This window comes from Thalia democratica, chromosome 3 (genome assembly GCF_965202585.1).
Source record: "Thalia democratica chromosome 3, ktThaDemo2.hap1.1, whole genome shotgun sequence".
Lineage (NCBI taxonomy): Eukaryota > Metazoa > Chordata > Thaliacea > Salpida > Salpidae > Thalia > Thalia democratica.
Window position 1 is genome coordinate 38,468,049 of NC_139167.1, and position 14,278 is coordinate 38,482,326.

Here is a 14,278-nt window from a genome sequence, read left to right on the forward strand (position 1 = left end):
TCCTTATATTTCATAGTATATAAAAGTTATTGAGGTTTTTGATATTAAAATAAAAGTTAGAAAAAACAAAAAAAAAACTCTTTAAATTTTTCTTAAAAACTGTTTAGATTAGTTTAACATTTTAAAGAACATAATCTTATTTGTTAGAATTCTTTACCATCATAAATAAATGACAATCTGTTTTTTGAGATAACGCTCCAAACATTTAAAGCATGACACTATAAATATTATTGTTATTTACATAAAAGAAGCTTTGTTTTTGTTTACCAAAAATTTAAACAACTTTTAAAAATTAAGAATTGTTCTACTTTTCTTGTCGGCAAGAGTTGATTCACCAGAAAAGCAGTTTCGCGGGCTGGATTTGTTAAAAAAGTTTTAATTTAGAAGTTTTGACTATAATATTTAAAAACATACTTTATAAAGTAAAATTATATCATAATTAGAATTGATGTGTACAAAAGATAAAACTGCAGACTTGAAAAATTTTTAAACACTAATTTTGTTTGTTGTTTTCGTGCAAAAAGCACATCTTAGACTGTACGTTGTCCACCCTTTTTTACTAGTAAACAAGTCAAAAGAAAAGTTACTGTACATTTATATGAATACTATAAGCATACAACTAAACTAGAGTATAATATATTGTAAGTTTTAAAAAGCTGGTAATAGGTTTAAAAGTATTTAAAATATTCTTATTTCTACATTGTTTTCGTTGCTCAACAAGTTCCGCTTGCAAATTAAAAACAAGTTTTAATACTAATGAGAAACACACAAGAAACTACAGTTAAGGCGTTGTGTAAACAGTGATTAAATAAAATTCTATATTAAAAACTGTAAGGCTGTAACTTAGACCAGATTTACAATAAAATTTTGCAATAATTTAACTCTTACAGAAATAAATTCTAACTACAAAATACTTTTAATTTTTAATAAAATGAAAAATATATTCTTTTTAGTAAAACAATTAATTCACATTTTTTACCTGACTAACAAATAAATAAAAATTTTCTTTTAAATTTGCCTTTTTTTTAACTTCCTTAAAAACAGTTAAAAGCTTAAAAAGTTTTAGGTTTAAAATAGTTTTGCGCATTAAGTTTAAACACTTGTCTATAATTATCTATGTTGCTACTAAGTAAACCAACAAAACTTAAATAGAAAATTATGTCGTAATATCTAGATTTGCAAAGTTTAAAAAGCTATTTCATATCTAAACATGTTTTTTTTCGACATACTAATTTTAAAAGTACATATTTGTAGATAGATACATAGAAAATAAACTATTTACGGTAGTTTAGTAAAAAAGTTCTGTGCGTTGCAAGCTAGACTATTTAGAGCAGGGTTTCTTAAGAAGTCGATATCTTTTCTGAGGCGATTTCGGATACGGGGGGTGATAAATTATAAGGGACGAAAAATTAAATAGGTAATTAATTTTAAAACCTAATATCTTATCAAATTGTATAGTATAGGATATGTTTCATTAGGGACATTATTTTTTAAATGCCTTCCAAGAGGGCGAGTACGAAATTGAGATTAGGAAACATGACTTATAGTGTATTAAATTAAAAACACTGAATATTAGTACTGTATTAGTTTCCTAATTAGTACAAAGTATCTTAATTTTTATCTAGAAATAACAAAGTTTGAAACTTTTACATGTGTAGGGTACAATTCAATAAATCTTAATTTCATTAACTCAAGAAATTTTTGTTTCCATTAGAAAAACTCTAAGCACTTATTCATGGAAACTTTGGGAAAAAAAACTAGTTTTTAAGGCGAGAGACAAACAAAAAATTTTTAAACTTTACTATACGGTGAAAAGATTGAAAACCGTTGAAGGATACTTAATACTTCTTTAACAATAGCTGAATTGTGAAAGAAGCAAATATTATTTTTTTTATACTTTGAAAACCTTCATGTCTAATCAAAAATAAAACTTAATGTTTACATTCAATCACAATGCAGATGGGAACTAGAAGCTTGACATTTAGCAAACAAATCAAAGAGGAATTTTTTCTTAATAATGTTAACGTAAAAAAGTCACAATCGCATGATAAAAACAAACAGTGCATTCTCAAAATTTTTATCGAAAGTAAGTTTTATAAGAAACATAAACTAAACGTTTCTATGATCGTTAGTATTCGGACTTTTTTGCAAGTACATTTAATAGTGAAAAGTTACTAAAAAAGAAACTATTAACAATGTATTACTTATAATATCTTAAAATATCCTATCATCTGCTTAAAAAATACATATAAATTTTATTATAGTTAAGCAAAAGTATAACTTTTAAACAAAGATGTTCTTAATACTAATAAAGTATTTTATCTAATTCTATCATACATAATGTAAAAAGTATTGTTGTTATGTAATGCAAGCACTAAAATATACTAATTGAGTTTTTCCAATTATAGAATGAAGACCTAAACTCATCTTACATAAATCATGTGTTTTAATTTTTATTGATGCTTTAATGTACAATATTTTCTTAAAAAATAACTAACACTTGGTGTTATAAAAAATGAAACACTCATAGTTCGTTTTGAAAATAAATGCTTAATTTCAAAATAAAATTAAAAAAAAATCAAAACAAAAACTTGTGTAGAAAATCACCAAAATAAAGTAAGCTTTTTAAATTCTGAATATTCTGTATGTTTATCAATTCTATTAATACAAATCAAACAACATTTTATTTTTGAAAATTATATTTCAACAACTTTCTTCAGTGTATTAACAGCTAAATAAAACAATAGCAATAAAACATAAGCTGTTTTAAACGTAAATGAATTAAAAAAGTTAAAAAAGGTGTTTTTTATATCAAGCGAAAAAAAAATGCAACTGAATCTCAAAGTCTACCAAAAAAAGAGAATTAACTTTACAAGGAAACCGTACATTTAAAATATTTGCATGAATTATGCTTATAAACGTGAATAATAATATCTTTACCTTAATATAAGTCAAATAATTAGTACACTTTCTTAGGATACTGAAAATTGGATGAATTCAATTTTTGCACAAGTTTATGAATATTTCATGTACTATTGCAACTGTATACAAACTGGAGAAGATTGTTAAAACTTGTTTGTGTAAAAATAAAACAAAAAATGTTGTTTTATTTGCTTAACTTTGTAACTGAAAATTTTCTTTTTATTGGTAAAACTTTAACTTAAAACGGTTAATTTTTTATTAGATGCAAGCTCTTAAAATTTTTGCTTGTAAAACAAAACTTTTATAGCAGAGCCTTCCTGTTACAATGCTAAACAATAAAAAGTCTTATCTTTTGTGAAGATTTTTGAATTGCTACTAGTTTAGCTTAAAAATTTTACTGAATCATGAATTCTTTTAAAATACGTACTTTATTAAAAAAAAAGTTACTGTTAAAATGCTTAACTAAATATAAACTTAATTAGTTAAAAAGAGTCAAAACAAAGTATTACAAAAACAACAACATTCAAAAATTTAGTAATTTTATTTCAAATAAGATTTAAAAAATAGTAATATACACAAAAATCACAATGAAATTGGAAAGTCAATTTATTAGTTTAGTAAACACAATAATTGAAACTTTTAAATAAATTCAAAAACACAGTTTAGATCTGATGTTAATAAATTAAATTGGAGTTGCTAAAAAGAATCTCATTGAAGTCTAGTATGTAAAGTACTATTAATTAAAAAAAAAACGATATATTAAACTACTGAAAATTTAATCAACGAAAAATAAAAGATTTAGTACCGAAATTTACAGTATTATTGATGAAAAACTTTACAAAAAATAATCTGTTAGCTTTGAAGTTAGAATACCTTAAAGAAACAAGTCAATACCTAAAAAGTAATAAGTCATCAATTATTCATGTAAAAGTTTTCAAAAATCAGCATGATAATAAATGATGAGGTTTTTACATAAAATAACACGAAGATATTGGTTTGAGATGTTACAGTATTTAGCAGCATGATTAAAAGTTTACTTTTCAGCATATAATGCTAAAAATTGTTAAAAAATGAGCAATTTGTTCTCTCTTAAAAAAAGTTTTTATAACATTTTATTTTAATTCAGAAACTTTAGAATTTTTAGATAAAAGTTATCAAGTCTAGTTACTAAAATGCAAGAAATAAATCAGAACGTAACATGATATTTTTAAGCTTTAAAACAAGCTACGAATAATTAATGAAAATAAAATATTGTGATAAAAAGCTAGTTGTGCTACAATAGCATGACTGTTTTAAAAAAGAATGTAAACAAAAATAAAACACTAAAAAAGGCAATTAATACTTTATAACAAAAGTTCTTAGTTTTCTTAGTCAGCACGTTAGGCTTTTTTAGTTCACTTTGAAGTACTTAAAAAAAGCAAGCGTTTTTAACAAAAAGTTTAACAGCTTGCAAGAAAATCTTCTTGCACTAAAAATTTCAAGCATACAACGTGAGAAAATTTTAAAAACAAAGTAACCAACTCAACTATTCCCCACCGATCTGCTTCCACTCTTTCCTCATTTCCTCCTCCACGTTCACCTTCATGTCGTGGATGTTTCCCCACAAGTGCTTCATCACGGCGTCGCTCAACAGCAAGCCGTCCGTGTTGCGGATGAGCTCCATGTCCGTGCGCTCGCTGTACGGTGCCGCCTGGTTGAACAGCTTGTTTTATTGAAAAGATATTTGCAAGCGTGATTGAACGGATAAAAGTCGCAAGTAAATTTTTTTTTATAAACAAAAATAATCAAAAAATATATATCTGTTAATACACATCCTAAGAAAACAAGTTCGTTGGAATACATAAGAGTAACAACAATTTGTACAGTGATTTTCTTCATTCAACTAAAACATGTTTTTCTGTGGTAAACAAATAAATACAGAGAAAAATTCGTTAGTTTAAATAAGAAAAGTACTGTCCAGATTGTTTTTTTCAATAACTATGTACATATAAGTCAACATTTGTTTCAGCTTTCGTTGTATAAGTTTTTTTTAAAGGTCGCTGTCGACATATTTAATACTTTGAACAGTATTTCTACGCTGGCTGTATGGAGCTGCCTGGTTTGATAAAAAGACGACACTTACACTACAAGTGCTCAAGTGGATAAGAGTCGCAAGTAAAATGAACTTTTCATAAACAAAAATAATCAAAATTTACTTGCTAACAGTTTGTTAATACACATCCTGACAAAACAAGTTCGTTGGAATACACATTAGTAAGAAGAATTTGCACAGTACTATTCATTATTTAACTGACATATGTTTCTTTGTGTTATTTTGTTTAACATAGACAAACCTACGTTAGTTCAATAAAGAAAAGTACTGTACAGTTGTTCCTGTTTGCACACAAAAGTAAATATTTGTTTCAGCTTTCGTTGTACGTGTATTTGTCAAGGTCACGTCCGTTTGTTAATTATTTTGAAAAGTAGTTTTTTAAGAAACATGTACGATCGTGATAGAAAAGTTTGTTTAAACAAAGTAATGTTTTACTAACATATAAAACTTTTAGTTCTGATATCTAAAAGCGCATTACACAGGGGTCAAAATCGTACTGAACTAGAAATTTGTACAAAACCAATATTTTTAGGCTCTTGACTTCACGGTTGTTTTTTACTTTAGAGTCTAGTTTATATATATATGAAAATACTTTAAATCGCCTAAAATGGCACATATTCAGTTGTAAACGGAATTTTAAAACTTGGTTTGAAGCTCTAAATGCGCCGCAATCTTGGCTTTCTAATCTCTATTTTTCAAAGAAAAATTCATGAATAAAATTTGTTACTATTGTTAATCGCGGACCCACTGAGAAATAGCAATAAAACTTAACTAAAATACACGAATCTAATCACGAAGCTTGTACAATTTTTCAAACAATTTTAAGTTTTCTATTAACAGTTTCAAAAGTAAACAATTTCATTGTTTTTCCAAATTTAAGTGAACCTTTTACTACAAAGCATAATTTTATAAATTTTTAGGTATTGCTATTAAACAACAACGGAAGTTTTAATGTGACTTAAAACTTTTATGACAAAGTTATAAAAGGTTCAAATGATATTCAAACAAAAATGTAATTTTATAAGTTTTAAAGTAACTCAAGATCTCTAACAAATATATAAACTCACAGAAAGCATAAAAAGTATACTTAGAAATCTGATAAAAATATACTAAATTTGTACAGCTTTAATTTTCGATAAAGAAAGATGAATCATATCTAAAAAACTAAGTAGTAATAGAAACATTGTAGGAGACAATAAAAAACTTTATATATAAATATTATATTATTGTTATTAAAAAAAAAAATATATATATTATCTTAAAACTTAAATAAAGTTTTTAAAGTTAAAATAATTTTTAAAGAATCTAAAGATCTCTTACAAATTTAGAAACATTTTCGATAAAAAAAGATGAATCGTATCTAAAAAAACTAAGTAGTAATAGAAACGTTGTAGGAGACAATAAAAATCTTTACATATAAATATCATATTACTATTATAAAAAAAAATGTATATAAATTATCTTAAAACTAAAAAACATAAAACAAAAACATGCAACATCTGTTCCTTAAAAACAAACTAACATAAATGTTCGCGTCTCCTCCGCCGATTCTCCTCCGCATGATGCCGGTGATCCACACGTCATCGAGGTGCATGTATGACGTGGTGCGGCTCACGTTGTACAGTTGTGACGTCATAAGGACGGGCATCAGGTACAAGCCTCCCCTGCAGTAGGGGGGCCATCGCTCGCCTCCGAACAAGTCGTGCGATATGTACCTGTGGGAATTATTCATGTGTAACAAAAGATAGAGGTCAGAGCTGTGCCATTAGAAAAAATAAATGTTTTGACTTGTATTAGTTGACAATATCAAATGAAATAATCGAGTTTGAACTGCTGAACTTTGGAAAAACTAAACACCAAACAAAAACTGTTTTACGACTTTAGGTTCAAGCGTGTTTTATATACATTTAAAGCATATACAAAAATTTATAACACAACCAAAGGTTGATCAAAACAACTACTTGTATAAAAACATTCTAACTAGAATTTTGTTTCAGCACAGACTTTTCTCTCCGTCAACTCACCATTTTGAATTTGGATTTCGAGCCGGGATGTCTTCTGGCTGATAGCTGTAAACACACACGACGGGCAACTGCTCGTAACAAGGCCTGAGAACTGACTCGTCATCACGTGACGTCATGCGACGCAGCAACAGATGAAGATTGAGCGGATTCACTATCACGTCATCGTCCATGGAGGAGTAAACGTGTTGGGGTTTGAGGTGTTGCGACGCGAACTGCATCCCGGCCAGCACTTTGAGTGGCACGTTCCTGCGAAAATAGTTTTTTTAGCAAGAGCATAAGAATACTTTAGACACTTGAAACTTTTTAAAGTGCAAAATAGTTACAAGTACTGAGTTCATATTTCACTACATATTTAAAGAGTTTTAGTACGCAATTTTAATATGTATTGGATAGCTGTATAGATATTAAATTTATAAAACCAAATAAATTGTAAGTTCTTTAAAACCAGTTTGTTTGAAACTTATGAGGTTCAAGTTGTTCTAATTGTTTAGTTAAAAAAATATTTGTATTTAAGATGATTTGTATTCATTATATATTTCAATACTTTTTATAATGTAGTAGAGAATTATATTTAATATTGTAGAGTAAAAGATAAAAAAATTAGCCGAAATCCATTTTTACTTTGACTAAAGTAGATATAAAAATAAATTCTTTTAAAGTAGGTGATATGTTTTATCAAACTTTAGTAAAATTAAAAGTTTTTCTACGTAAATTAAATAAAACATATATAATATAATAATAATTTAAAAAAACATATTTTTCAAAAATTTAATTAGAATATTTGTTTATAGATTTTAAGCTGTTTTGTAATTTAAAAACTAAAGTAAATAATATTAATTTATCTTCCTACACTATGTAAACTTAGTTTTAAACATAAACTCTATTTTATTTTGTACTAAATAACAAAAGAAAGTCGTGGGCTAATACAAAACTTAATTTTTAAGTTTGTGCGTGGGTTAGTTTTTAAATCACATTCATTAAACATTTTTAATTGTATTTCTAAAACAATACTTTTTTTAACTGAACGAAGTTTAACAAAGTTAACATTTTTTTATTGCTATCGATGTTTATGGTTCAAATATTTTCAGTAAAAAAAATTTGCACTAAATTTTTTATACATTTAGAAAAAACACGTGTGTAGAAGTAAATGAGGCAGGCTAAAACTATAATGGTGCTTGTTGTTATGTTACTTGTATAAACATGTAATTTCAGACAACTCTAAAGCTCTCAGTATAAACATGAAAGCTGATAAGGCTATTTTTTTACCAATTAAAAAGAAGTTTATATGCAGATAAAAATTCACAGTATTTGTACAAAAAGTGATAAAAATAGAATTCAAAATTAATAAAAACTAAACATAGTAAAACTGGTATCAAGTCAAAAAAAAATGCAACTAAATAAAAAATAAGAAAATCAAAATAATGAAATACAACGGCAGATTTTAATTTTAGACACAAAGGTGCTGACTGTACAGAAAACTAAAACAAACAAAGTTTGAAGCAACTGTAGTTATATTAAATTAGTAGTTATATCATTCAACCAGTTCCAAACAAATTTTAAAAATTTTACAAAAAAAATCTCATAGAGTCAATTTTAAAGTAATCTTACTTCATGGATTGTTATAAGTATTCTTTAACAAAACTAACTAAGTTTTATCGGTTTTAAAATTTATTTTAATTGCTCTACATATTTGAATTTATTTTAAAGTAATGAAAAACAGTTGTGTGCATAGAAATTATTTAAGTGTGCACATAAAGTTTACTATTTATTTATATGACAAGTGTTTTGCCTTTTTCTGTAAGAAAAATAAATTTTAACATAAATCAATAGTTTTTAACTTGTAATTTATATATTGAGGCACTCAAAACATAAATAAAAATGTTTTTCTAATAAAAAGTAATAACTCTTTATAGCCTGGTGTGCACATAGTTTATATTTGAGTAATTTAGTGTGTAAAGCTTTTTAAAAGGTTGTAAAACACTGCACTACAGTTTTATACTTATACTCAGAAGCATCGTAAGTTTATTTGGATTAGTAAAATATACTATTTTATAAAATCATTATTCTTTAAAACGTTTTAAACCTTCAGAATGAATACCACTTTTATTTATTTATATATTTTCATTGCTTTTTAATTTAAAACTAAATAAACTGATTGGCATTATTTAACCTAAAACTGAAAACTTTTAAAGTGATTGCAACTTCTTGTTTTATGAAAAAAAAACCGAAATAACCAAATTATAAATATAATAATTTATAAAACTAGAACAGCTAGTAGAAGCTTGTGTATATCTTAAAATTAGTTTTTTAAAACAACCGTATATATTACAAATCATTTAAACTAATAGCTTGACAGTTTAGCTAACTATATTTAAACTATTTTTGAACTAGATTCAACAGTTTTAAGTTTTGGTCACTTTTACCAGAAAAAAATTTAATTGTAGATTTGATTTAAAAACATTTAACTAACTATAATTCAGACGTTTTAACCTAATTATATACCAGGTACGGCGCTTGGGTGGAGAATTAGGGCAGTCGCTACACATAGACTTGATAAAAAATAGCTTACACAAACTTTCAGCTTTACTTATTCACTTTTTAACAACATGCTAAAACTACTTTTTTATTTTAAATTTAAATTTTTAAGTTTTTTGAAGAGTACTCCACAGAGGAGGAGGTCCGATAGATTCTTAAAATATATAATTTAACGCAAAAAAACATACTATATTGATTTTTGAATCAAAGTTTTAAAGTCTACAAAATTTGTAAAAAAAAAAACTTTTATACATACTTTTTAATTTTTATTTAGACGAAAGTTTTAAGTGGCTTATAAAAGTTTATAAACTATCAACTGTAATTATTTTTTGTTTTTATGATTTTATTTTTGGAGGAAACATATGTAGCTTAAAAGAACTTTTATCTTTTAAATAATAGTTATTCAAACAACTTTTCTATAAAAAATAATACTAAACTTATTAAACATTAACCTTCTTTATTTTTCTTAGTTTAAATGTTTTTTTCAAATTACCTAAAATAAAGCTTCATAAAACACTGAAACTAATACAACAAAATGATAAAAAAACATTACATCTTTGTGTACAAATAATAATATGCCAGCATGTTTTTATGTTATATGGAGAAAAAATAATATAAAAGTCTTTGTTTTCTAATTTAAAGATTAAGAAAAGAAAAAAAAATTGTAAAAAAAATTAATTAGTTTGACTTTAAAATTTTGTTTTGTCAAATCAGCAAAATTTTTGTACTAAAAAGTAAATGATTTTAAAAAAGGATGTGATAAGTAAAGTGAGGTTAACAAACTAAAATTATTATTTTTATTAAACAATCTCAATTTTTCTTCCCCAAAAAAATTAAATATAAACAACAAATATTATATAACAAAAATTTTAAGTGCAATCATTTACTATCGTTTTGTTTTATGATCATAATGTTATTATGAATATTTCCTTGTAATTATAAAGTATTACCTCAATTATAGTCGTACAACATTGAAACTAATACGACCACTAAACTTAACTAACAGTTAAAAGTTCTTCATAGTAAAACATATTAAAGTTTCTAAACTTATTTTTTATAAATTTAATAAAACAAAGTATGAATTTTATTCAAAAATTTTATTAATAAAGAACATTGTTAAAACAATAATAGTTTAAAAAGCTAAAAGCCTGACCGTGTTTTAAAGTTCATAGTAAATGTGGATCTACCTAGACACTTTATTTGGATTAGCACAGACAATTTTTATAAACAAAAAAAAGTTTTCATGACTTGGAATCACGTAAAATTTAAAAAAATAAATTTATTAAATTAAAAATAAATGTTTATTTACTTTATATAAACTTGCTGCACAAAATTAACCGCACCTGCTTCTGGTTAACACTTTAGTTTTGACTTTGGTACTCGTACAGAAGTAACATTATTTGTTGCTTTGAAAAATCAATAATCACTGATATATACTTATACACGGAAAACAAACATTACTTAAATTTTTCCAATTACTACCGCTTGCATGATAAAATAAAAAAAAACAAATATAACAAAACAAATGCTAACTTGGCCGTGTCACTGATGTCTACGATCAGCACGTCGCCGTGTTCTTCACCTTCTTTTCTCAAAGCCTCGTAATTGTCGTTGAGCCCCACTACGAAGACTGGGAAATGACGAGAACCCGATTTGTTCACTCTCACCTCGTGCGTTCCTCCCCAAGTTTCGCGTATGGTGTTTCTGCGGTCGACGTTGCCCGACGAGCTCTTCACCATGTGAACCACCGTCATCGAGTCGTCGTCTGTAAAGTTGTTACAATTAATATTTGTTGCTTGGTATTTTTTTATGAAACTTGGCAACCTTAAAGTGTTTAAATTGTTTTGGCTACAAAATTATTTTTTTAGTTATACCAACATACGAGAGCAGTTATTAACGCAAAAGCTGTTAACAGGGACTGGTTTTTGTGAAATTTTTTCCAGGTTTTTGAAAGTACACGTTTTTTGGTCTACTTTTAGTAGTTTAAGGTAAAAAAAAACAGTGTAAAATAGCACAACAACAAAAAAATATACTATAAAGCTACTTTGAATGTGTTTTTTAACAAAAAAAATTTTGATGATGACAATTTTTTTTTATCTATATGATAGATTTTTCGTGTCAAATTAAAATTTTAATAATAAAGATGTAAAAATTCCAGGTTTTTCCATTTTTTTTTTAATTCTCAATTGTCAAATTCCACGACGCCAGGTTAAGTTACTTACCTGAGTTAAGTAAATATAAAATACGCTTACGAACGTTTATAAAATTTGGTGCAAGACAATTCACATTCGGAGAATTTAAAATATTCAAAATAAACTTAAATGGTCTCAACCCGAAAAGAAAGTATGTTTGAAAAAGATAAAAAATATGTATGTAAGTCTAATTAATGTTCACAGACCACTTTTTCTTTTGCAAAACTTTAAATACTTTTAGAGACATGACTAAAAAAGTTCCAAAATACAGTAATTTTAAAATTCTCTTTTAATAACCTTTTTCAGTTTACTTATTTATTAGATCTACAGCCGCTTTTTTTCTTATTTCAAATACTTATTACTTTTTGAGATATGGCCTATTAAAAATTTTCTAAGGTTCTGAATTATCATGTAACATAAAAAATTATAAATCTAGTTAAAAAAACGTAGTGTTTTCGAATCTTTGAAAACTAATATTTTAAACATTTACTAGAATTTTGTAAAAACTTAATAAAGTATCAACCAGCATTTATTACAACAACATTTATAATTTTTTAGACTTAAGTTAAAACATTTATAACATGTTTAGTAAGTTTAAAACATAGGTCAAATGTACAAAAGACAACTTGTTTTTTAAATATAAAAACTTTGATTTAATATAAAAGGTATAATGGTACAACCAAAAATTCTGTAAAATTCTAGACGAAAAACTAACTTATTTCTTTTATTTTGTTTATGACTGTCGTAGGCAGTAAAATAAAGTTGAAATCATCCCGAAGATTTTCTATCGTTTTAAATTTAGTTTTTTCAACAGCTTCTTTATTTGGTTCATTATTATTCAAAAGTTTTGGAAGCTCCAAACACTGAGAGTCTGTAAAAAGTGTTTTTTCTTACAAGAAAAAAAAAACTAACAAAGCTTTACAAACAAATAGCTTTACATTAATAAAAACATTTAAACGGCAAATAAATTTTTGCTTGTAAATATAAAAAACTTGGTCATACTAGTCTGTTAATTTTTTAAAGTAAATAAAATTGTAAACACTTATGGCTGTGTGCTTTCAGTAAAAAAAAACCTGTTTTAAACTATATTTTTTTCATCTTTATATAATTAAACCTAAAAGTTTAGCTAATATAAAATAAGTATTGTAAACAGACACAAAAACATTTAAACTAAATCATATATTCTCTTTTAAGAATAATATAAACTTAGCTAAATTTATGCTTTAGTTCTCTCGTTTAACGTAAATACAGCTTATCTTTCTAAGTGTATGTATTTTTGAAAGTACTTTATGTTTTCTCATGCAACTTTTTACAACTTAAGTTATTAAATTTAGCTTTTGCCAAGTAATAAAAAGTATATAAAAGTTTTTTGCAAGTTTCTCTGTTTGTCACGCAGTAAAAAAGAAAGCAGTTTTTAAAGCGTTTTGGCAAACTAAAACTGATACAAAATCAAATACAGTTTTTTAAAACTAGAAAAACTAAGGCTGTTTGCTTATTTCAAAAAAATGGATAAAGGTTAAAAAAGTTAAACATTTACATGCTTTGATCATTTCATATCTACTGTAAAAGTTTCAACATAAAACGTAGCCTAATAACCTACAATTGTTGTATACAGATGTGCTATACAACTGAAATAGTTTAAGTTCAAAGTACATTTCAGACAAAAATATTTATAAAGTAAGCTTACGTTTTACTGGCAACAGTTATAAGCTTTCACTATTTATTATAGTCAACCTTATAAATGTCCGATATTGGCATCTACACAAAAGATTAAATAAGAATTATACTAAGTACTTAAGCTGAAAAAATGGACAGTTATATTATTTTCAACTATTCATAACCATTTAGAACCTAGGTAAATTCTAACGGCTCACATCATGTATGAATAATTTATACTTCGAAGTAAAAATTCAATCTTTTGTTTTGAAAAATTCAATTATGTTTTGTATTTTATTAGTTAACTCTGTGATTAGTGTACCTATAAATATTCTAAATATCAAAAGTTTTAAATCAAATTATATAAAAATTAACTTACCTTTATTAACCTCCAGTTTTTCATGGCTATATTTTACCGACTTATCCAAAACGTATTTAAAACTTTGTTTTTTAGTTTTTTTTTTAGTTGAATGTCTGCTATAATTGAAAAAATATAAACAAGTCAAAAATATGGAAGCTATCAAAAATTTTTCATACTGCTTAAGTCTCATTTAGAATGGTTTGAACAATCTGAAAAAGTATAAAAACAAATGAAATTGACGAGTACATTAGTAAAAGACTAAATTTTTAGCTACAAAACAGTCAATTTTAGTATGCATTTATTTCTGCATATTCTTAATTTGTGGTTGAGATACTTAAAAATTTCAAGAATATATTTAGACTTTACAATATGTTAAACATTCAATGTAATACAATTTATGTAAAATACCATTATTTGAGTTGATTTGCATTCAATGTAATACAATTTATGTAAAATACCATTATTTTGAGTTGATTTGCATTAAACATTAATACTA

At 25.6% G+C, this 14,278-nt stretch overlaps 1 protein-coding gene across 1 annotated transcript; it reads right to left on the reverse strand.

The window, feature by feature from the left end:
* Positions 1–3,952: 3,952 nt before the first annotated feature.
* Positions 3,953–13,987, reverse strand: LOC145831722 (beta-1,3-galactosyltransferase 5-like). The gene is made up of 6 exons (XM_082939033.1): positions 13,801–13,987; positions 12,481–12,636; positions 11,107–11,338; positions 7,039–7,284; positions 6,537–6,729; positions 3,953–4,612 (listed from the first exon to the last, which is right to left on the reverse strand). Exons 1-6 carry the CDS (start codon positions 13,970–13,972, stop codon positions 4,448–4,450), a joined length of 1,164 nt encoding a protein of 387 aa, XP_082795159.1. The 5' UTR covers positions 13,973–13,987; the 3' UTR covers positions 3,953–4,447.
* Positions 13,988–14,278: the final 291 nt, after the last annotated feature.

What these genes read in the sequence shown, in the direction of transcription:
- LOC145831722 (XM_082939033.1), bottom strand. Translation starts at nt 13,972, where the DNA reads ATGAGACTTAAGCAGTATGAAAAATTTTTGATAGCTTCCATATTTTTG. An exon ending in AAACAAAATAAAAGAAATAA is followed by an intron (nt 11,339 to 12,480) that starts GTTAGTTTTTCG and finishes ACAACTTTACAG; the next exon opens with ACGACGACTCGATGACGGTG. An exon ending in GAGGAGACGCGAACATTTAT is followed by an intron (nt 4,613 to 6,536) that starts GTTAGTTTGTTT and finishes CTGTTCAACCAG; the next exon opens with GCGGCACCGTACAGCGAGCG.